This window comes from Gastrolobium bilobum, unplaced genomic scaffold (genome assembly GCF_033153095.1).
Source record: "Gastrolobium bilobum isolate Gb01-03AN ecotype WA unplaced genomic scaffold, APGP_CSIRO_Gbil_v1 utg19602, whole genome shotgun sequence".
Classification (NCBI taxonomy): domain Eukaryota; kingdom Viridiplantae; phylum Streptophyta; class Magnoliopsida; order Fabales; family Fabaceae; genus Gastrolobium; species Gastrolobium bilobum.
In genome coordinates, this window is record NW_026899845.1 from 53,097 (window position 1) to 78,046 (window position 24,950).

Consider the following 24,950-nt stretch of genomic DNA (forward strand, 5'->3'; position numbering starts at 1 on the left):
TCTGATCAGGTCAAAATGTTCCCATTTTGGTCACGATACCAAAAGGGACAGATGGCATTATTGTTTTTACCTTAGATAAAATTGAATTATGAAGTTCAAATTCAATTAAATGGTTAAGTCAACAAAGACGAGATCCATTATTTATACAGGCTTACCAGAACGAGTAAGTTAAACAAACATGCGTCATTGAAAATGACATAAAGCGGAATCCGTACAATGCTTCGACCTCGGCCATGTCATAAATAAAGAACTCGTATGATGCACGGGTTTAGAAAACTAAGTTGGATTGAAAGCTTACGCCAATAAGCGACGAAAGATACCCAATTAAAACAAGTATAAAACTCGTAAAATGTGCGGGTTTGATACATGTATTAAAGTCGAAATTGAATCCTGTAAACTCGGAGTTCAACTTAGATAGGATTTCTTACATAACGTGCAAAAACCGGGTTTTGAAAGAAAAGCTAACCGGGTTATGAGACTCGTGTAGTACACCGAGGGGAAACTCGGACAAGGGTTAACGTATACGCCAAAAAGACTAAGTTATACACTTAGATGATGCAAATATGAGCTCGCTTTTTGACAAAAGCAAATGCGGTTCGACAACGAAATACCAAGTTATGAAGACACGAATACCTAGATAAATGCATCTATGGTGAACTCGGAAATAAGAAATGCAAAACGACATATCATAAAGCAAGATATGGAAGGAAAATAAAATGTTTAGAAAGCAAAACTAAAAACCAGAATAAAACCGGTAATATTCGGAATCAACCCAAAAGGGGCCCAAAGACCCCAAGAAATTACAAGTCCAACCGGCATTTCGGCCCTTCATGTTGTCTGGCTAGTAGGAGGATCTTCCGATACTGAAACCTCCTTGCCGGATGGATTGGCCGCCTCGACTTCCTTTCCGAGCTAGTTAATTGCTTCGTCACCATCCTCTGCGGCAGCACCTTTCTCGGATTCGGTAGCCGATACACGGGAAGGAGAGGCGGCAGCTGGAGAAATGATTTGGCCATTGCTAACATAAGCACGAGCATTCAAGCTGACCAGATTCAAAGGAACTTTCGGATTCAGTACTTGGAGTTGATTCAAGGCATTATAGAAGGACCCGGTGACCGATTTCTCAAGTTCACCTTGGTAAAGTTGAGCAGCACGCTCAGCTTCCTTCAGCTTATCCTCCATTTCTTCGTACATCCTCCGGAAGTCATGCATTCTTACGGCCTCAACAACCTTTTCATCTCGAAACTTCCCGTATTCAGCCTTAATCTGGGTCAGCTTGGTGGTGGTGTCATCATAGTCCTTTTTTAAAGCGGACAAATCATCCTTCACCTTCAGCAGCTCAACATATGTCTTAGCCTTCTCCTCCCGGGATGCGGATGCTTCACTTAATGAACGCAGATACTTTTGCTTAAGAATGAGCAAGGGTCTGGCCAACTCGGCCATCTTCAAACAATAAAGCTCCAATTCCTCCACTTCCCTAACTTGGGCCGTGGTAAGAGCGGATGAGTGGTAGAACGACTCGGGGGCGCAAATTGCATCCCGGAGAGTACTATTTGTTTTGCCTTGCCATACCATATGCTTAACAAGTTCAGGTGTTGGAGGAGGAGGGGCTTTTAGGGTTTGATGGGCGCCAGGGGAAGCAGGAACATCAGCAGCATTTGACTCTCTCTTTGGCACTGACCGCTGCCTGAGCACCCGTTGACGAATCCTTGGTCTTACCAAGATTGCCTTGGGACAACTCAGTTGTCTTCCTCTTCTTCGTCAACCCGGTGGAACCAGCCTTGGTTTGGTTCAGTGCGACCAACCAACTAGGAGGATCATTTTGTTGGTTATCCATGTCGGGTATTGCAAAAGAGAAATAATAAGAAATTAGTATCAAAGGCAACACGACCAATATGCAGACATAGGGTTGCAGGAAATAATCCATACTTAATTCAGCATCAAGTTCCTCCTGGGACTTGAACAGAAGGGAGGCGACACTAGCATGCTTATGCGACAGAAGGTACGTGCCAATAGCAATGGCACTGTCAATATCAAACGAACCCAACTCGGTAACTTGGAAACGGTAACTAGATGAGGGAAGTTGATAATGGTTAGAAGACCAGTGCAAAGGGATTTTCCCTCACCATCCTCGACATGAGAGGTGTCAACAAACCAAACACTCTTGTCGGGATGGACAGAAACTTTAAAGAACTTGTCTTTAAAGTTTTTAAAAGAATCAGTATAGACCTGAAAAAGTTTACGCTTGGGGATACCTCGAATGGTAACCCACCTTTTTCGGTCGGCCGGTTCCCGAACAGTCCGAGGGGTTAGCACTTGAAAAAAGAAAAAGAATACACATACAGAAGCAGGAATAGCAAGATATAAGCATAAGCGCTCAAAGGCTTTCATAAAACCCCAACCATTGGGGTGAAGCTGTGTGAGAGCTATTTGAAGGTGATTCAGAAGATCAATCTGAAAATCCGTCAAGGGGAAGCAGACGACGAGTTGCATCACGACATCTCGAAAAAAGAAAAAGAAATGGGGCTTTCCTGACCTCCCACTAGAGCAGACGGGTTCATCTTTTTGAGGAGGGACTATGTTGAAATTCTCTTACCCCCCATCGAAAGGGCCGCAACGTCGTCCGAACCCATCTCCGAAATAGTACTCAAAACTTCATGAGTAACCCAGGGAAACTTGGCTATTAAAGAGGGCGAGGGATGTGGGGGACACGACTTGGTGGAACTCGACTCCTCTACTACCTCTGGAGGAGGGGATGCCATAAAACCTAAAAACAAGGAAAGACAGGAATCAGGAAAGAGTCCGAATACCTGAGTCATAAAGGCTATCAGAAGAATCACTAGATGATAATGATGATAACATATCAAAAATTGTAATATGATCATCTTCTCCTCCTGACGCACAAATAGATTTATCTCCATGCCAGCAAGTAGCCAACGTAGACTCGGCCAAAGAGTCACAACCTTGCTCGACAAGCTTTGAACTCAATAAAACACAAGAGAAACAATGGACCCTCCTTAAGATAGAACAAGGCGGTGAAGCTTGGGTATGAGACAAAGATCTCGGATGAATGATAGGTTGGCTAGAAGGCTTAGCTCCAGGTTGGGGAAATGAGTGTGATGCACGCTTATTTTCGGTATGATGATCCCTAACCCGGCGAGACAAGCCTCTACCTCGACGCCCCAACCCTCTACTCGATATCCCAGACACACTCCGAGAGTTACCACCACGGCAACCTCGCAGCATAGCTTCTCGCTCTTCCTCTTCAGTCTTGGGAATCCCCCAAAGCCAGAAACGAGCACCAGGAGGAATCTTTTTCAAAAAATCAAGATCCTCCTCCCTCTTTCCTTTAAAACACAGAGCTGAAGAAGGAGAGTTTTTCTCCCTCATTCGGTCAAGAAACTGAAAAAGGCTAAAATATCAAATAGCAAAGGGAGGATAAGGAGGAGGACAAGGTGATAATCACCAAAACAGCAAGATGGAACACAAGTTCTGAGAAATGCAAGCTATGGAAGTTTTTCGTGAATTCTGGAAAAACACTAGAAAAAACACCAGAAAATCGACGAAGAAAAATATGCAATTTCAAATTCACAAAAGAATACTGGCAAACAAATGTTCAAATGCAGAACCATGAAACGGAAGCAACAAAAAAGCAAAAATGTGTGACATACCTGCTGAAAGGAAGATGAAGAACTGAGACTGAAATGCTGAGGTGCAAACGAAATGAAGTTGATGCACAATGCTCAGAATATAAACGAACAAATGTAAGGGGAAACGAAGGCTTATATAGCCATGACTAGTGACCAGCGGGGCTACGAACAGCAAAGGTCTAGGCTATTTAGGTCTTTTCGCTCCCCGAATCATAACTGCCACAATCGTGGGTGGAAATCACAACTATCATGCGCGGAAACCACAACACGGAGAAAGCCAAGGGGAAAAGGCATTACTGCCAATTTACCCCAAAAATCAATGATTAGACAACTGAAATGATGCTACAATAAATGCGCATGAAATGCAACGCCGGCATAAGAACGGCTGCAGCACGCTAAAGCACGTGGGTTGTACCCTGTGGCAGGATGCAATGAGTACAATTCAAAAACCATCAGATAAGAAAAGACATATATGCATGCAGCTGTTAACCGGGTTAAACGCTGACGCTTGGGGCAACTCAATAGTCGACTCACGACTACTAAAGCGCATCTTCTACCTGGTTACTACATGAAGGCGTCGACGGGTTCATACACAACCTGTCGACCCAATAAATAGGCATAAAGACATAATCCGAGTCACGGTATAACGCTTCAGGGCAACCCGCCAGTGGGATTTGAATAACTTAAGCGTATTCCTAACTCAGAGTAGGAACACGGTTGATGCTAAACCAACAAAGGAGTGCAACAAGGGAAAATGGCGACGAACATGACATAAGCCAAGAACTCGAAATAAACATAAATGCTGACGTTAAGAGACAACACGATCGTAGGAACCCGACAACTGGAGATTATATCCGGCCCAGAAGGTGGGGTACGTAAAATATCTCACCGGGTTGATGCTCAACCCGTCGACATATAGGGGCAAGGGACACCCCGGGTGGAAAAAATTCCAAAATAAGTGGAGCATGCAAAGTTTGCAAAAACGTGAACACATTCAGGGGAAAAAACCTGAAGAGAGGCACACATGAGTTCACCCCGACTACCCAGACGCCCAGGTAGCTGGGCCGAGGGGCAACTGTTATGGACCCATATAATGGGCTCATTAAGTGGTAAGCCCAACAAGAGGCAATCTAAGATACAGATTGATATTAACAAGGGAAAGATATCCATCAAGGATACTAATCCTAATACGACAGCATAGCAAGCAGGCCTGGGCCCTCACCAGAGGCACCAAAGGCCCATCCACGCTACCCACAGGTAACCTCTATATATACAAGGTAAACCTTAAAGGTACGTTACGCTCTCTCTCTCTCTCTTACTGTTATGCTGTCACTGTGCGCACACACACACCCCATTGGCTAACGCTGTTACAGTATTCTGTGCACAGTGATCTGCTTGACTCAAGGGTATCTCATTCATGGATACCTTGGAGAGGGCACTAGATCCAAGAGAAACATACTAGCCTACTGGGCTGGACATCTCTATCCCAAGGACAAAACACATACCAATGTACTAGGTCCTAAATCGCTTCCGCATAAATCCAATAGTTCCTACAATTAGTATCAGAGCATTGGTTGTACATTGATATGTGAATCTAGTTTTCACTATTCATGTAATTAGTTTTGCTTCATGAAATATGGAACCTAGGGTTTTATATTTGTTATTAAATATTTGCATGAATATCATTATAATTCTTTTCATTAAAAACATTCTTTATATTGTTTTAGCTTTAATCCATTGTAGAAATTTCGTTGTATTTTCTTGGGTAGTAACAAGGAGGCTAATCTTATATGATAAGGTTTCCTCCTTGATTTTTTTTATTTCAATTTTTGTACATTTTTTTATTTGTATTACAAAATTGTAATAAAAGAAGATCAAGAAGATGCAAAAATAAGCGCGTTCGTCACTGTTTTGACATGTTTGTGACCTTCCGATGGCCGATCTCAAAAACCAACCACATAGTGTGAAAGGGGACAGAAGCACGAGTATAACGGTGGTCGGAGCACAGCGAAAGGAGGCCGGACGCGCCCTCACGCGTGCCTAAAGTGGCTGCGCGTGGGCCTTATTCGCTGGTACAAAACCGACGCGTGGAGGTGCGTGGCAGCTCTGATTGCAGTGGTTCCGATGGCGGCGACTTCGTCTCTTCAAGGCGGTCCTTCCCCTGGAGTTTCGTGCTGAGATGAGTTCGGGTGACAGTGTAGTGGACGTGACGGCTAGGGTTCCTGAAAGTTGACTTAGGGTTTCTCACCAAAATTTGCTATTTTGGGCCTTTGGGCCCATAGTAACCATAAAGTGGCTTGAAACAGATCCTATGGACTATAATGAAGGAGCAAATCAACCGCAAAGTTTCCTATTTGTTTATTCTGTAATTTGTTTTTAGGAAACCATGGATTAAAGTTGTTATTATAATTAATTGCTTTATTTAGATGAATGGATGAATTATATGATTGATAACATGCTCTATGCGATAACATGCCATATATAATAGGTGGTGCCATATTGTTGCATAACTTGTTAAATTACATGAGCATGATGACTGTTATGTTTGTACGACTAGATTAATTGTCATTATGGAAATTAATTCATATTTCAAATTTTAAATGTAATTGTTATTACATTTGTATAATGAATCTTTTATACAAATTCAAATCATACTTTGGTCAGCACCAACACTCTCAATTCAAAGTCTTAAGTCCATTCTAGAGGGAGGTTCTCCTACTTCCTTTCCTCTTTTTTACTTATAACCTTCTCAACTCTCAATTCTCATTCAAAAGCCAAATCCAACTTCTTCTTCTTTTCCATTCTCAAATTCCCTCATTTTCATTTCTTTGTTTTCTTTCTTTTCATTTGCTTTATCCAAGGTTTTTTCCTTTCTTCTCTGCAAGATTTGGAGTGACTTTACATCTGGATTTTGCTTCGTTGTGTGAAATTCTAAAATTTGTAGCCGGAAAGCTTTGCCACTAGCGACTCGTCGGTGCCAAGTTATTTTGTTCTTGTTATCACCCATGGGTTTTTCCTTGGATTTAACAATACTTTTAGTAAAACCTGCGCTGAATGCATTTTGTCTAGCAGAGCTTATGCAAGTTATTTTGATTCTTGTTATCAAACATGTCATTAAGAGTCTGAAGCATCTATACTCCACTTTTAACCATGTGTATTTGCTTATGCAAGTGTTTGGAAAGACTGAGAAGAACACAATAGTGAACTACCATGTTTGTCCTTTTCCAATCTGAGTATAGCATCTTTGTTTCTTTAGACACATCCTCTGCAGGTTGCTATGGCCCTCGTATTGTCATGACAAATTTTAGCTTTCATGTTTTAGAACAATATCAAAATTTATTTTTCACATAGTTGATACCATCTAGAGGTTTTTGACTTAAAATTATTTCTAAGATATTTTCTGAAAAACATATAAAGCACACAATTACAAACAAATAATTCAATAAACAAACGAAGTGCAAGTAGATTCTTATAACTACTCTTATTTATTGTTAACAATACTTCAGTCTATCTTTACAAGGCTTACATCGGGCAAGTCACTAGTAAAAACTAAAATTGTTATTTGGGACTTCGATGCCATTATCAGAGCCTCGTCGGGAGGTTAATAACTTTTCCAAACTTGAAAGTAATTAGCCATTATTTAATTTCAAAATTATCTTTAGTATCCAAATATTGTCGACGACAGGTCGTACAATATCTTACTAAAATTTTGAAATTATTAAGGTCCAATCAAATAAAATTCAGTCATACTTATCCGTCGGGACTTCACATGACCATTTTATTAATGGACCCACAAATGGAGCCCGCAGGTTTTAAAATTAAATAAATTTAAAACCTTCACCCATTCAATATTTTTATTTGAGAATTTTCATAATCTCTACCAAATTTATTGTTTATTTTCAAAATTATCTTTAATAACTTAGTATTGCTGACGATGGGCCATACAATACTATATTAAAATTTTAAAATTATTAAGGCCCAATAAAATTCAATCATGCTTATCCGGTCGGGCCTCACGTGATTATTTTATTGATAGGCCCACATTGCGCCTGGAGGTTAAATTAATTTCTTAATTTAAATCTCCTCCCATAATTATTTAGGTCCAATCTAATAAAATCCAATCATGCTTATCCGATGGGTCTTTGCATGATTATTTTATTAATGGTCCTATAATGTACTTTGAAGGTTAAATTAATTTCTTAATTTAAAACTACTTTTATTAAACATAAGCAATTTTTTCAATTTCCAAGAATTGTTTAATTGAGAATAACATTTGTTTAATTTCAAAAACTATTTAAGCAAGAGCGCCGATGAACGTGCATCACTTAGCTTATTTGAATTTTGAAATCATTAAGATCCTAAAACCTGGTCATGATAGGCAGTGTATGCTTCACACAATCATGATACATGATTGTGGTATGTAGCGTGTGTTTAACACATGATCATTTTAGAAGACCCACAAATTACTCGCAAAATAAACTATTCTATGAGGAAATTTTCTTAATTATTTTTCCAGATTTAAATCATCCAAATAACGAATTTCATTATTAATCTAGATTTCAGCAATCATAAAAATTATCATTTATAAGGATAATTTGAAATCAAAATAATTTTCATAACGATTATTAAATTATTAAATTCGTTATGCACATATTTCAAAATTATTTTTCTAGATTTAAATCATCCAAATAACTGATTTAATTATTAATCTAGATTTCAGATATCATAATAATTATCATTTATGAGGATAATTTGAAATCAGAATAATTTCCATAACGATTATTAAATTATTAAATTCGTTATACACATATTCCAAAAATTAGAATTAATCGTCATAATGACCATTAATTCGTCCTAAGTAATAACAATTACATTTAAAATTTGAAATATGAATTAATTACCATAATGACTATTAATCTAGTCGTACAAACATAACAGTCATCATGCTCATGTAATTTAACAAGTTATGCAACAATATGACACCACCTATTCTATATGGCATGTTATCTCATCAAGCATGTTATCCATCATATAATTCATCCATTCATAAAAATAAAGCAATTATAAATAAAACTTTAATCCATGGTTCCCTAGAGAAAAAAAAAATTACAAAATAGGAAACAAAAATAATTTCTTCAGTTCATTTCCTTTATCCTTGCAGTCCATAGGTTATGTTTCAAGCCCCTTTATGGTAACCATGGGCCCAAAGGCCCAAAATATCAAATTTTGGCAAGAAATCATAAGTCAACTTTCAGGAACGCTAGCCATCACGTCCACTGCGCCATCACCCGAACTCATCTCAGAACGAAACTTCAAGGTAAGGACTGCCGTGAAGAGATGAAGCCATGGCCGCTAGAATCATCCTCATCAGAATTCACACGCGCTCTCATACGCTGCTTCTTCACCGGCGCGTGGCGACCACGCGCAGCCACTTGTGGCGGCGCGTGACGGTGCGTGGAGGCTCTTCCCAGCCGGATCCAGTCGTCTTCTTGTTCGATTTTTCGTCCTCTTTCACCCCATATGGTTGGTTTCTCAGATTGGGTACCGGATGATCGCAAACATACCCAAAACAGTGACAAACACGCTTCTTTTTGCATCTTCTTGATCTTCTTTTATTACAATTTTGTAATACAACGAAAAACTATACAAAAATTGAAATAAAAAATCAAGGAGAAAACCTAATCATAAGGGATTAGCCTTTTTGTTACAACTCAAGAAAATACAACCAAATCTCTACCATGGATTAAAGCTAAAAAAACCAAATATAAAAGCATTGATTTTTAAAGAAAAGAATTATAAAGATACACATGTGAAATGTTAACCCGCATAATAAGAAATTCAATTTGTAATTAACAGATTATTCGTGTCATGTCATATTGCTTAATCCGCAAAATACATTATGAATTTGGAGGTTATTTGTGTTATGTCAACTTGCAAAATACATTATGAATTTGGAAATTATTCGTGTTATATCATCCCGCAAAATAAATAAATCATGTTTGTGTTAAAATTTTAAACCCGATTTCAAATTCTTATCATATTATGTCGATTTGAATTGGCACATCTCCAAGTCCCTCAAGAAATAGAAGAAACGCTATTTTACCGCTTTTTGTATTAAATAGTTGTAAACCTATGCCACAATGAATTTCCTTTGAAGTATGTTTTTTTTTTCCCAGTTGCTTAACTAACATATAAACATATAAAATTCTTTTGAAAAGTATTCGCAAAGGATGGATTGAGGAGGTAAAAATGAGAGTTCGAATCCTAATGAAATAATTCTTGTAAAGGTGAATTCAATGTTTTCAGATAATTACATTAACATTTTTTTAAAGTAAGACCAAATAAAAGGAGCGCCAGAAATATTTACAATTTTATTATTTTTAGACTTATCTTTAAAGTTTTAATCTTTAATGTCGATGGGTCCAGTTTGGTGGTCCCTTGGGTGTGTGTAGTTGTGTTTCAGAGACAAATCTATGGGGTCATGGGGGTTTGGTTATGTGCAAAACCGTGTCTCAGCCACTGTACTCTTAACATTGAGCAGTGCTTTTCTCTTTGCAAAGCTAGCTTGGGAACGTACGTAATAAAGGACGAGGGAGAAAAAAAATATTAAAATAAATATTTATAAAATCATAATTGTTAAATAATCTTTATATGATTGTGATCTTTTTATATGATCATATCATATTTTTTGTTAGGATACATTTCCAATTAATTTTGCTTAGCTTTTTGTTGGAGTCTAACTCCTTAACAACATCTTTATGGAATGGGTGCGTGAGACCCATCCTTGTTGTATTGCCATTGTTAGGGCTATTAATGATTTCACAATAATGCTTCAGGGGTTCTTGTAACCACTTATTGAGTGAAGGCAATAGGGTTGCAGATTTTCTGGCCAACCTAGCTCACATTGTCTTATAGGCCTCATTGGGGAGATTTTGTTAAGATTGCTGGGGTTTCACTTGTGCAGTGCAATGGTTTAGTTTGGGGCTCGGCCTTAATAATTTATGGGTAAAATGTGTGTCATTTTAAGAGAGAGAAAGAGATAGATAAAGGAGAAGAGAGAGTTGACAAAAAAAATAAAGGTGTGGGTCCCACCTCTTTGTGAGAGTGAAAACAATGTTAAAATCGAGATCTTAAGTAAAATCAGAAGGGAAATTTCCCTCAAACTCCAATGTCAAGCGGGTCCAGGGAAAGCCCGTGGCGGGGGCCACCACTAATGAGCTAAGGTTACACCAACCATAGCAAGTGGATCCGACACCATGTCTCAACCCAAAACCTTAAGGCATTGGGTTCATGGGTCCTTTCACTTATATACTCTTCACTTAGCTCATTACCAACCAATGTGGGACTCATCACACTTGAATATCTCAACAATCTCCCCCTCAAGTGAAACCCACCATTGGTATGCTCCTCCTCAACCGAGTACCCGAAGCGCAAAGTACTCGACCCGCCTCCTAGCCAATCACTAGGCTAGCTCGAGCTCAATCCAGCTCTGATACCACTGTTGGGAAATTCGTTCCCTCAAACTCCAATGTCAAGCGGGTCCAGGGGAAGCCCGTGGCGGAGGGCCACCACCAATGAGCTAAGGCTACACCAACCGTAGCAAGTGGATCCGACACCATGTCTCAACCCAAAACCTTAAGGCATTGGGTTCATGGGTCCTTTCACTTATATACTCTTCACTTAGCTCATTACCAACCAATGTGGGACTCATCACACTTGAATATCTTAACAGGGAATTAAAAAATCGTAAAATGTAAAATCGTAATGTAAAAAAATCGTGAAAAATCGTAAAAACGTAAAAGCGTAAAAGCATTTGAAATATTAGTAAAATCGTTTTGATGAAAAAAAATCGTAAAAACGTAAAATCGTAGTGATAAATCGAGATTTTAACAACAATGAGTGAAAGGATATAAGTTGTGTCATTTAGAAGAATAAACACTTTTCCCATAATTTATTTATAATCTTTTCCTTTTTATATTTATATTTATTTTGATTTTGATTTTTTCTTTTGGTAAACTTTATTTTGATTTTTTAAATAAGTAATAAACATGTTATGGACTGATATAAATGGTCTCTTATATCTGGATGCATGGTCCAACCCAAATCACTTCTAATTAAGAAATCCTTTGTAAAAATGAAAAATTTTCCTCACATGTACGGATTTGAAATCTTGACCTTTTTATTATTACTGTGTACATACACTTGTCCCTTTTGGCTCTGCTGCCACCCCATCATGTATAGTAATCTACTACTACTTGCTGTCGTCTTCTCCGTATATTTCATCACCCAAAATCCAACATCAACTTTTGCTCCACCATGATCAAACAAAACACTTTTAGAAAAAAAAAAAAAATTGCATGAATAATTGAAAATAGTATAGATTACACAAGGATAAAATTTATCAATATTTAGGTCTTTCTATTAATATATAAGTATAATTTCAGGGGTTAATATCTTTCATGTTATAAAAAATAAAATTAGGACATAATTTTTTTGTAGCAACAGCTGAAAAGTAATGTCTATCTCAGATACAAAAAATGAGATCCACTAATTAATTTTCTAAAAAGAAAATATCAAAAAAATCGAAGTAAGAGTAAGTGCAAAAAGCTTTCTGCCGCAGATGCATGCAGAAAATGATTTTCAATAAAAGTATCTCTCATGTATACATAAAAGTGTATGAGACTTATGTGGATCTATATAAAGAGAAGAGAAAAAAAAAATAGCTCTAACACATGTTTATGTATGTGTAAAAAATAAAATTATTTCCTATTACTTGAAAAAATAGTAAACCCATAATTTCAAAAGGTATATTATATTTACAAATTTTTTATTTATAAAATTTTATAAACTACATTATGTAATCCAAATAATACATGCTTAAATAGGATATATTATTATTAAATAGTACATAATTAAGTAATATACAATATTCTTAGTATATAATATAATTTGTAAAAAAAATATAAATATAACCTGTAATTTCAAAGTTACGACTTTTCTGTCAGATTTAAAGTGAGAAATCCAAGAAAAGTAGTAATTATAGATATATATTTTATTAAAAATTAATTTTGGATACGATAAAATCATACTTAAATCTAAAGATAAATTTATATTATTTTTAATTGTTTATTCATATTCTTTATATTTAGGTCAAATAAATCTGCATTAAATAATTGGGATATATATTTATCAAATAATAGAAAAAAAATTATTTTTCTTGCGGACACAATATTAATTGGGGTCCACTAATTTTTTATTCTTTTTCTTACTTTTACTTTTTCTCTCTTCTAAATTTGTATTTGCAGAAAAAATTAAAATTGTCCAGCTACATGATATATATATCTCTAAATAATTTTATTAAATTAAATGCTAATTAATTATATTCCAAGGCTTTTGTTCAATTTCAATTAAAGATACTTAAAATAATTACCATTTAAAATAATTTACATAAATATGAATTAAAGTCATGGTAATAATAGCGTTATCCAAAATTTAATCTTATCTAAATAATTAAATATCTTTCAAATAAAAAATAAAAACTTGTTATAAAAAAATAAAGTCATGGTAATAATATATTTTATTACTATTTTATTAAAATATTAAAAGTTAGAAAATAGTTAAATGATAAAAATTTATAATATTAAGATTATATTTTAATATAATTTTTAATGTTTTAAGAAATTTTATGAAATTATTTTTCCTATTTTTAATATGTGTTTTACTTCTTTACGAGAAAATTTATCTTATATTATGAGACAAATTAAGTAAGTTGCACCAATTTTTTAAAAAAGAAAGAAAGAAAGGAAGATAAATATATCTTTTTATGTAAATGTAACATAAGAGATAAATCTTATTAATATAAGAATATGATTTCTCTTTTAATATGTATTCGTATTTAATATAAATAGAACTCTCCAGTTTCTTATATATGTGATACAATAATAATTAGAGAAAATGTTTATCTTTTTAAATGACACAACTTATTTCTTTTCTCTTTCATATAGAGGCCACAATTTTATTTTTTTTGTTAACTCTCTCTCCTCTTTTATCTATCTTTTTATCTCTCTTATGATGACACAATTTTACATCGTTTAAAATGACATACACTTTTCGCTAATAATTAATTCCATTTACTTTAATCTGAATATTTTCAAAATTAAAATATTTTTTATTTTTTATTTTTAAATTTTTCACAGTTTAAAAAGCTTACTTTGCTCTTTTTGACTTCTTCACTACCTTTACTTTGCTCTGTCTACTCTGCTTTTGCAATGAATGCACCACCTTTCCTTATTAATACTCGAACGCTCTTTTTATTTCACTCCCTTTCTCTTCTTCCTCTCTCTTTCTCACTTTTCTCTTCTCTTCTCTTCTCTGATCCCCAGCATTAGTTTTCTGCATTCTTATGAAGGTGATGAATCTCTTACTTCTACCATTTCCCCACTTTTGAGGTATCATAGTTGTCCTTTTTCTTCTTTGATTGTCCATGTTTGGTTGCACTTTGCAACTATCTTCATTCAAAACTTACTGGGTATGAGTTTGCTTGCTTGCTTGCTTTGGACAATTAGCAAAGGAGGATCTGCATCATTGAATGCTCAGTTTCTCTGGTTTCTGATAATTTTGTTTTTCTGGGTTTTTGCAGCTTTGGTTTTAGGTTTTGTTTTATGGCTGAGCAAGAACCTAGGTCATTAAAGTTTGTTTTTATTTTGTTTTTTTTTATTTTGTTGGTTATATTGTTTTCAGTTTTGTTACTTACTCTGACTCATTGTGTTGTGAATGTATCTACTTGTTTAAGTAAGTAGGTTCAGTTTTACACTTCATCTCATTCCACTACTATGTTGTTTGTTTTTGGTTTCAATTTTTGGCTTGGCCTGCACACAGTTCTCTGATCTCTTCTGCTATGTGCCTATGTTGTTTGTTTTTGGTTGGTTTGACTCTCATTTTCATGGGGACAATTTATTTGGTCATGTGTTATTTTATAATAGCTGTTTTCGTTTTTTTTTTCCATCTTTTTTTTGGGTTATGATAATTACGTAACGTTTACTTAATCCCCTATGCGCATTTTTGGTCTATCTTGGATTCTTTGTTGACAAGATCAAACTCTCTTTCGCCTTTTTCTGCTTTTGGGGTTTTTCACTTTATCTCTTTTCGTATTTATGTGTAGTGGGAAACAGACTTTTCTGTAGTTTGTACTGAATTTCTTGCTTTATACCATTTCTTTCTCTCTTCCTCTCTCTCTCTCTCTCTCTGAATTGTCCGTTTACCAAATTTTTCTCTACGTGGTTGCAGTGGTAAACGAGGAAAAGGGCATGGAAAATTATATTTTGTAACTGAATGCTTTTGTTCATTTTCAGATTTGTGAGTTCAAGTTTATTAATTGTACTTTTCTTACTTTTCTACCTTAGACTAGATGTTCTTTCTGATGCTTTTGATGTTTTTGGCCAAAAAGGCTTTGTTGTTTTTAATAATGTTCTTCCTCTTTTCTCCTTATACTACTTGTCTTTTTTACTTTTCTCTCATTTTTTTTGTAAAAGAAAAGAAATTGGGGTTGTTTTGAATTTAAGAGAGAGAGTGAAGGCTAGAGAGAGAAGCTCTTCGGATGCTGTTGCAGGAAGCTTGAATTCGACATGTCAGTAGTGTGGTTTGGCGTGCAATTGGAGATTTGTGGCCTTGATATTTGTTTGATCTGCGTCACGATCTATATTTTGGGTCTTAACCCGTTTGAGAAATGAAAATGGGACAGAGTCTCTTAGGGCTAGGACTTGTTTGAAATCTATTATGAAAAACAGTTTTTTGATTTTCAGAAAAAAAAAACAAAAAACCCGTTTGTTAGTGACTGTTTTGTAATAAATATATTAAAAAACTGAAATTGTTCTTTTGTTTTTAAAATCATATTTAAAGAACATGTCTGTTTGAGTTGTTTTTGTTTTCTGTTTTGGTTTTTTACTTTCAAATAAATAAATAAATAAATAGAAAACACTTGTTTCCATAACTATTTTATAAAACAGTTTTAAGAACAAAAAAATCAAAACACAATCAAATAGGCCCCAGTGTTCTGCTTCTGTGTTCTTGTTTTTTGGTTTGGTTTTCAATGCGTAGTTTCTGGATTAATTTATTTGAAAGTCTCCATTTTGATCCTGTCAATGACCCGACAGATGTTTAGTATATTCTACTCCTTGTTCACATGTTGGTTTTTTGCTTTTTTAATTCATGTAACTTGTTTTGTTGATCTTAGTTTACTTTTTATTTTTCGTATATTTTCACATGTTGCAATGGCTTCATTTTTCTAGACCATATATTAACTATTACAGTCACATGTCTTCTTCTGTTCAGCTGGTTTCATTATCCATTCAAATAGCTTCTGGCTGATTTTTGCATCTGAATATAGAGGAAAGAGCTCATTTTTCTACAGTGAGGTGTAAAGTGGTGCTTATATTTTGACCTGAGAGAATATTTGGAGTTATAATTGTTTGCGCAGTTGACCAGACTTGCATTCTCAGCAATTGATGTGAGATCTAAAGTGAAAAAAGAAGCAACTTGACCTTATTTCCATCAGATGTCTGCGTTCTGGAGTTGAGCAAATGGGTTGTTGTGTCTCCACAAGCAGTAGGAGTACTTGTAGCAGTAGGAGCAATGGAGACATGGTTTCTCCATCTTGCTTAGAAGTTGGATTCTGTGGGCAAAAGAGAGCAAGGAGAACATTCTCTGATCATGTTATTTCTCTACACCATTTACCATCCTTACCTAGCAGAATTTTCACTAATGGAAAGAGCCGAGCTTCTTGCATATTTACGCAGCAGGGCCGCAAGGGCATTAATCAGGATGCCATGATTGTGTGGGAAGTAAGTATGTTCATTTTATCAGGGATGATACATGACTCCCAGTGATTGAAGAGAGACTTGGTTAATTTTAGACATTGACAGCCTAGTTTGAATCTGTATTTGTGCAGGATTTCATGTCTGAAGATATGATCTTTTGCGGCGTCTTTGATGGCCATGGTCCACAAGGTCATCTTGTTGCACGCAAAGTGAGGGATGCCTTGCCAGTAAAACTGCTTTCATTTTTGCATTCTTGTGAATCAAAGCGAAATGGGTCAGGTAAAGCTTGCTTCAAAGGGAACATAAAACCTGATAGCAGAGACTCAGAGAAGGATTGCTCTACTGAGGATAAGCTGAACTCTACATGGAGAGAAGCTTTCATGAAGGCATACAAGGCCATGGACAAAGAGCTCAGGTCTCATCCAAATCTGGATTGCTTCTGTAGTGGGAGCACAGCTGTGACTATAGTTAAGCAGGTAGCAGAAAGAGTGGCATCTATGTTTTTATTTCTCATTATTTTACGGTTTTCTTAATTTCTTATCGTACCAGGGATCAAATCTGTTCATGAGCTATATTGGGGATTCTCGAGCAATCATGGGATCCAAGGACAGCAATAATTCCATGGTGGCAATTCAGTTGACTGTTGATTTGAAGCCTGATTTGCCAAGTGTGTCATATACCATCATTTATTCTCTCTGTTGAATATTTGTTTTTCTGTTGATGTTAACTTAGTTCCAATCTGGCTGGAAATCCTTATAGGGGAAGCAGAAAGAATTAAGCGGTGCAAGGGTAGGGTATTTGCTTTGCAAGATGAGCCGGAAGTGCCTAGGGTATGGTTGCCTTTTGATGATGCACCAGGATTAGCAATGGCTAGAGCATTTGGAGATTTCTGTTTGAAGGAGTATGGTGTGATTTCTATACCTGAATTTTCTCACCGGCTGCTTACAGACAGAGATCAATTCATTGTTCTTGCCTCAGATGGGGTAATATTTTCAATCTCATATCTATTTCTTTATTTGTTTGTTTGTTTAATTTTGCTTTGTTATTCGGAAATTGTTTTGTTACTTCTTATCCTTGTGTGACTAGGAATTTTCAACATACATGATCTGCAATTCTGAAGTTAGTTTCTGTTGGTTAGTAGGGAGTTGTGACTGCCATGAAGAAATCATCATACCAGGTCATGCTGTGATAGTGAAAGAAGAAAATGTGATTAGTATACACCAATATTTAGATTAGTAATGAATTATGGGATAGCATTAACCATATGGTGATAGGAAGGAAACTGAGTAGTGACTTCTAGAAACCAACCATTGAGTAGAATTTTTAGTTTTTGGATGCGGTAGAAGAGTTTTTAACAATCTTGACAGAATTAATAATAACTTGTCTGGCTGTTTGTCAATCAGAAGCATCACAGCTGGAATTAGCTTGCACTTGGCAATCAAGATATAAAATTTAGACAGATGTATCTTTGAAGCGATAAACTTTCTTCCATACAAAGAAACAAATAACTAGCCAAAGTTCGCTAAATGATTGTAATTTTCTGGTCTTAATTCTCTTCCTGTGCTTTTGTTTATTTATTTCGCCAAAAGTGCACTCATTCTGGCCTTTTACTTATTTATTTATTCTTGTTTGGTTTTTATTTTTTGTTGTGCTTGAATATGACTGAGTGGAGTCTTAGGAGCTTCACTCATATGGATGGCACATGAAAATCAACTTGGTTCAGGCATCACCAACGTTTTTTTATAATACTTTTCATACTACATAATTCTGTCAGGTTTAGGTCTGTGTGGAAGGCATGAGAGTTGTCAAGTAACTCTGCTTGAAACCTATGGAGAAAATTTTTCTCTACATAATAATGCTGTTCCTTGTAATCTAGAAAAGCAAATAGTCAGTAAGATCTTTAGACTTTCAGCAAGTGGCACTTTACGTAGCATACAAATATAAGAAAAGTGGACATTTTGCAATGTGGCAAGATATGGCAAGATATTTTCCTTTTGCCTAGCCAATTTTGGTGAGTATACAATATGCATTGCCTATGTATGTGGATTTTGAAACAACTGCATGGTTTTATCCTAAAAAAGAGTTCCTCACACCAACTATAGAATGATACTTCATCCCCCACTGGATAAAATTGTGTATATTGCATTACCGGATGAGATTGTTAGAGCACCATATAATTGATTGCCAAGCTTCCCCCGTGTCTATCTTTTCTAACTGAGCAGGACATAAAATGAATTTGCACATAGCTTATGGAGGATAGAATATGCTACTTCTGTTGATACAAAACAAACCACCTTTCTAAACTTCAATGTTAGATGCGAAAGCTTCCGTCTTCCCCTGAAGGGTAACTGATTCTCTTGGTGTTTTGTGCAGGTTTGGGATGTTTTAAGCAATGAGGAGGTGGTTGAGATAGTATCATCAGCACCAACACGATCATCGGCAGCAAGGATTCTGGTGGATTCTGCTGCTCGGGAGTGGAAACTCAAATACCCCACTTCAAAAATGGATGACTGTGCTGTGGTGTGCTTATTTTTGGATGGGAAAATGGACTCAGAATCTGATTATGATGAACAAGGCTTTTCTTCTGCAACCATCCAGAGCAACCATTCGGGTAATCCAATGGAATCTGATGATGGACAAAAGTCTGAGCCATCATTGCAAAGGAACTTTACTGTGAGATCCTCAGAAGAAAATGAGAATGATGGAGCACGATGTGTTGAAGTTGAAGATGGAACATCATCAGCTGATGATCAAAACTGGTCAGGTTTGGAGGGTGTCACCCGTGTAAACTCACTCGTCCAACTTCCTAGATTTTCTGAGGAAAGGCCAAAAATCTTGAATTTGTTGGTTTAATGGGAAATGTTTATTGTAATAGCTGGGGACAACACAATGAATTCAAAAAGAATTTTTTTCTGTTATGTGGTATCATTCTGATGCTCTTTGGTTGGCTAATTACTTGTAGAAAACTAAGATTTATTAAGTTCACAAAACGTAATTGGTTTCAGCATGATGACGTTCATTTTTTAACAGGCACTGAGATATTCTTGCTCTATGTCCAAGATATTCCAGCAAATCATAGTTGAAAATGGTATCCTTCATTCTTTGGATACAATTGTGAGAATTGAATACATGACTTAATATAAATTAGGGAAAAGTTCACCAATATTTTTGTGGTTTGTTTTAGAACACTTATGTCATTGTGATTTTTTTCTATCACATATGCTCCTGTGTATTGCAAAAGGGTATGTTTTTATCACATATGCTCTTGTAGTTTTTTATTTTTTACAAAGTACAGGGGCATATGTGATAGAAAAAAATCACAGAGACAAAGATGATTCTAAAGCAAATCCACAGGAACATTGGTGAACTTTTTCCTATAAATTATTCAAATTCCTCATCACTAGAGCAAATTTAAAATGGTATCATTCTTAACCCAATTCAAAGTCCTCCATATATAAAATTTGATGTTGCCGGCTAATGTTAGAATATACTTATTATTGTTAATTAATTATTGAGGTAACTTTAGTGATGTATGATTGAAAGCTTCATACACTGAACCATGCCCAATGTTGATAGGTCCTCAGTGGAAGAGAGTAACGTATAAGCAACTGTTACTTATATAATATTTTAGGATAAAGTTTTTAACTTTTGTTCTTCAAATTTAACAATAGATATATGAAGTAAGATATTCTTACCACTCATTTTTTTTACTACCACTTCACTACCACTCTAATCACCATTGGATTAGAGAAAAAGTTGAATGAAGAGAAAGAAAAAAAAATAACTTTTGACCAATGGTGATTAAAGTGATAGTGAAGTGGTAGTAGAAAAAATTGATAGTAAGAATATCCTACCTCTAGATATATTAGTATTTTAAAATGTAAACATTTCATTCTGAACTATAAATTAAAGTGAATATATTAATCTTATTTATAACCTAACGTGTGTAATCCTAAAAAATCAAAGTAATTTTTTTATATATTTTTAAAATTAAAATTTGAGTGTTTAATCTAATTTTTATATTTAAAAATCTGCAAGCTTATTATGAAAGCAATTGGACTAGCATCAATTCCGACAGCCAGAGCGACAACATGAGCGCGTTCTTGATTTTCAAGTCACCGCATTCAGGTTCTGCTATGATTTGTGATGTGGACTAGCAACTCCAATGATGTATATTTACACTTTTCCATGTGGGAAAAAGATGTTCATGAACATATTTTTTAGTAATTTGTTCCTGAATAGGTTGCTTACATTTTATCTTTCATCCGCATATATATATGAGGTAGGATTCTTTGACACCAGTGTCAAATTTAAAATTTGACACTTTACCTGAGAGTCATTAGATCAAAAAAGATCAATGGTGTCACATTCTTACAAATCAGAGCCATTGATCTTTTTTGATCTAATGGCTCTCAGATGAGGTGTCAAATTTCAAATTTGACACTGGTGTCAAAGGATCCTAACTCATCATATATATATATATATTAGATTAAAAAAGATCAACGACTTTCATTTGTAAGCATATGACACCATTGATCTTTTTTGATCTCTCAGATGAGGTGTCAAATTTCAAATTTAACACTGGTGTCAAAGGATCCTACCTCTATTAAGCATATGACACAATTGATCTTTTTTTATCTAGCGGCTCTCAGATGAGGTATCAAATTTCAAATTTGACCCCAATGTCAAATTTTGACACCTCATCTGAGAGCTGTTAGATAAAAAAAGATCAACGACCCTGATTTGTAACCATCTGACACCGTTGATCTTTTTTGATCTAACGGCTCTCAGATGAGGTGTCAAATTTGAAATTTGACACTGGTGTCAAATTTGAAATTTGACACTGGTGTCAAATTTGAAATTTGACACTGGTGTCAAAGGATCCTACCTCATATATATATATATATATATATATATATAGGGCTTATCATTTCTCAAGCTGCCGGAGATAAAGTTAAATCATAACTGTACAAAGATGGATCAATGATGATAAAGAAAGAGAGAGAAAAGAGAAATCATAACCATTCAAAGGTGAATCAATACATATAAGGAAATAAATAATCAAAACGACGTAATTTTGGGGTGGCCAGAGATAAATTTATCTCAAGCAGCTTGAGAAATGTTTTTCTTATATATATATATATATATATATATATATATATATATATATATATGGGTTTTATAAGAGTTATGTTATAGGAAAAATGATTGTGTAATGTTATAGAGATTCGTTTTGCGTGCCGAAGTTTTTTTTTTTTTTTTGCTGCGGACCCCACAAAATATTGTGTGTGTAGGAAACTTTTTGTGGTCATGTTAAATGATAGATGATAAACCCTATATATATATATATATATATATTTGAGAGTTATGCATTTATCACGTACTAATAAGTGGGATATTTTTTTTTTTTTTTTACCAATCATTGTAACTCTTGACAATTGATGTGTGGTGCGAAAAAAGATTTTTTTTTTTTTTTTTCAGTTAGATAAAGTCTATTCTGTCATTTGTAAAAATATTTTTAATGACTGCTATATTTTTGTCATGGTTCCCACATGTCAAATAATAATTTGGGTATCTAACACAAATAATGCCCGAGTAAGAATTAATCTTTGTAACTATCATTTTCCTTTCTTTTTTTTCATGGGATAATCAAGCCTAAACTTAACAGTTAGGAATCCTTTACAATTTAAAAAATTATAGTCAACCTGAAAGCATTTGCAAGGGAAAGCAATTTCGGGAACCAAGTGGGAATTTATCTTTCACCAAAAGAATATAGGAAATCCTAGTAAAACCATTTTCCATTTTTAATCATGTATTGTAACTCCCCACTTAATGTGTGCAGTGGTAATCTTTCTAACTTATGATTCGTATATTGTGAATATATTTCTCTAAGTAAATAATTGAAAGGTAATGCTAGCAGCAGATCAAAATTTATTATATCATTATTTTCATTGCAGCGTCCGAGGCATCGTTAGATATGAAGTAACAAAAATCAAGATCAATGACTAGTTATACTAACAGCATAAATTACGATGCACAAGATGACTCTTTAACCCATTTGGGGTTTTTACTCCTTTAATTTATCAATTTGGTATTTGGTTCAAGGTATTTATCAATTAGTGACGCGAGACATAAAATATATTTGGTCCATGGTATTTACCAATGGGTATTTGGTCCACTTTTTTACAGATTTGAATTATGTTTGTGAGAAATAAAATATATCAAATGAGATGTCATTGCGTAGATCTCAAAAAGTTATGTGAAATAAAAAAAAATCATCTCATTTGGATACTCGAATAAAAAGTTATGACTTTCTGAAGTTTTACGGTAACGGAACTAACGAGATTGTGCCACGTGAGTGCCTCAGGAGAGGGGGCCACTCATTTGGAGAAAAAAAAAAATGTGAGTGACGCGGGGGGTTATTCGCGGCACTCAGTGCCGCTGGGTCCCCCTTGCGTCACTCAATGACCCTCATTCATAAATATTGTGAATAGAATACCAAATTGATAAATTAAATAGGTAAAAACTCCAAATGGGTCAAAAAGCCTGCACAAGATCCCCCGATTTACTATGATGGGAGTGAAGGTTACTTATACGCAATCTTATCTTTATATTTTTCTCAGACTTCCATAACCTTTGTTTTCCATAACCTTCGTTTCAGAAGGAGTATTCTTACCGCTACTCCAAGACTTGTTTCACTAGAATATGAAGAGGGGGAAAAAAGGGTACGAAGAGGGTAAGGTGAAAGTGGCAGTATAGTGCATTAGAGCTGTGCTTTGAAACACTCTCAACTTGGAAAAGTGCTGAAGTAAAAACTAGCAAGTGAGAGTAGATAACATAAAAAATGCAGCTAGTACATATGACGGTGCATAAATCAGCCATGTGAAGGCTCCATTTAGTGGCTGTTAAAACATTGGTGACTATCTTCCTCAAATAGTAGGTAATAAAACTGTGGCCGAACAACATCTTAACCAATAACCATTTGTGTCCTGCAATTCAATTCACTAAGCCACAAATGATCAACACTACCAAGTGACCCCATGCGTATATGTCATGGCCCTGCACATTACTCACCGCCAAAGTTCACTCATCTCTGAATTATATAATGCATCCACTCCCTTCTGGCTTCAACACAAAAGTGACAAACCAAAAGACATCAATAATATCCTCATTGCACTTCTTATCTGAAAATGGCTCACAGAGCTTCCTCTTTCCTTCCACTTGTTCTCATCTCCACTATCCTCCTTGTCACGGCATGGCAAGGAGTTTCTGGACGCAGCATTGCTAAGAACTCCAACACTGAGGACAAGAAAGAGCCTGAATGGTTGTTCAAGTCTGATGGTAGAGTGTATATTCCAGGCATTGGAAGAGTAGGATTTCCACCTAAATATCGGCTTACACCTCAAAATCCATTTACTGGTGGCAGTGGAGGAGCAGGAACAGGAATAGGAACAGGAGCAGGAATAGGATCATCACCACCAGGTCGCAATTATGTCCCAGGTGGTGATGACACGTTTGTCCCAAATCCTGGTTTTGAGGTTCCAATTCCTGGCGGTGGAGGAGCAGGAACAGGAATAGGATCATCACCACCAGGTCGCAATTATGTCCCAGGTGGCGATGACACGTTTGTCCCAAATCCTGGTTTTGAGGTTCCAATTCCTGGAAGTGGGGGTAGAGTTCCAGGAGTAGTTCATCCATGACTTTACTCATGCATGATTGTAATAGCTAGACTTAGTTTGTAAGCCTATTATGCTTAAGATCGACTTTTTCAGCTTTCTAGCCATAAATAAGTGTGCTCCATGTACACACTTCTATTCTGCTACTTGGTATGGGCACTATGGACTTCTAAGTCTTTCAGCTCTTTCCTTGTAGCATTATTTGAAGCCGAATTAAGTATTATGTAAGTTTAATTGTTCTTCTAAGTAGCTGCTGATTGTGGGTCCTAAAAGATAATTAAATAGTTAGTAACTGTTTTATATGTGACATGGGTTTCTTTGAAGCCATCAAAATGGTAATTTACCCGCAGATGAGTATCATGTCTATAAAATCAGGAATATAGGGTTTTAAAACGTACAAATTACTTATTGATTAATATGGGACCATTCAGCACATGGTAAAGTAACGCAAACTTGGGATTTAAGTAACAAGTCCCACTGAACAAATGTTGTCAATAACAGAAACGGATATCAATTAGGACATAGAGATTCCTCTTGACGTTGAAGACATATCAGTGATATCACTGATCTCACCTATTCAATTTTCACACTTCAAATCAACCAACCGGCCCCAATTCACATACTATAAGCGTCTAAACAAAAAGCAATGATATAGGAGAACAAACTCATTTATTTTCAGTAACATCTCACATCATAATAAAGACAGAAGTTCAGCACTTGAATCTATAGTAGGTATGCATCAGAAAACGTATTTACCAACCTACCACAAGCCTATCACATGCAAAATAGTAGTTTTAAGTCCCCCAATC

General features: G+C 35.6%; 2 protein-coding genes across 2 annotated transcripts; both read left to right on the plus strand.

The window, feature by feature from the left end:
* Positions 1 to 14,756: 14,756 nt before the first annotated feature.
* Positions 14,757 to 19,430, plus strand: LOC133293923 (probable protein phosphatase 2C 52). Its single transcript, XM_061492544.1, has 5 exons — positions 14,757 to 16,489; positions 16,597 to 16,941; positions 17,015 to 17,132; positions 17,225 to 17,448; positions 18,839 to 19,430. Exons 1-5 carry the CDS (start codon positions 16,229 to 16,231, stop codon positions 19,316 to 19,318), a joined length of 1,428 nt encoding a protein of 475 aa, XP_061348528.1. The 5' UTR covers positions 14,757 to 16,228; the 3' UTR covers positions 19,319 to 19,430.
* A 4,225-nt stretch (positions 19,431 to 23,655) lies between these two features.
* Positions 23,656 to 24,403, plus strand: LOC133293928 (putative cell wall protein). Its single transcript, XM_061492551.1, has 2 exons — positions 23,656 to 23,947; positions 24,059 to 24,403. Exons 1-2 carry the CDS (start codon positions 23,656 to 23,658, stop codon positions 24,163 to 24,165), a joined length of 399 nt encoding a protein of 132 aa, XP_061348535.1. The 3' UTR covers positions 24,166 to 24,403.
* Positions 24,404 to 24,950: the final 547 nt, after the last annotated feature.

Coding starts and splice junctions, on each gene's coding strand:
- LOC133293928 (XM_061492551.1), top strand. CDS start 23,656: ATGGCTCACAGAGCTTCCTCTTTCCTTCCACTTGTTCTCATCTCCACT. Junction 23,948..24,058: donor AATAGGATCATCACCACCAG/GTCGCAATTATG, acceptor CATCACCACCAG/GTCGCAATTATGTCCCAGGT.
- LOC133293923 (XM_061492544.1), top strand. CDS start 16,229: ATGGGTTGTTGTGTCTCCACAAGCAGTAGGAGTACTTGTAGCAGTAGG. Junction 16,490..16,596: donor ATGCCATGATTGTGTGGGAA/GTAAGTATGTTC, acceptor GTATTTGTGCAG/GATTTCATGTCTGAAGATAT. Junction 17,449..18,838: donor TTGTTCTTGCCTCAGATGGG/GTAATATTTTCA, acceptor TGTTTTGTGCAG/GTTTGGGATGTTTTAAGCAA.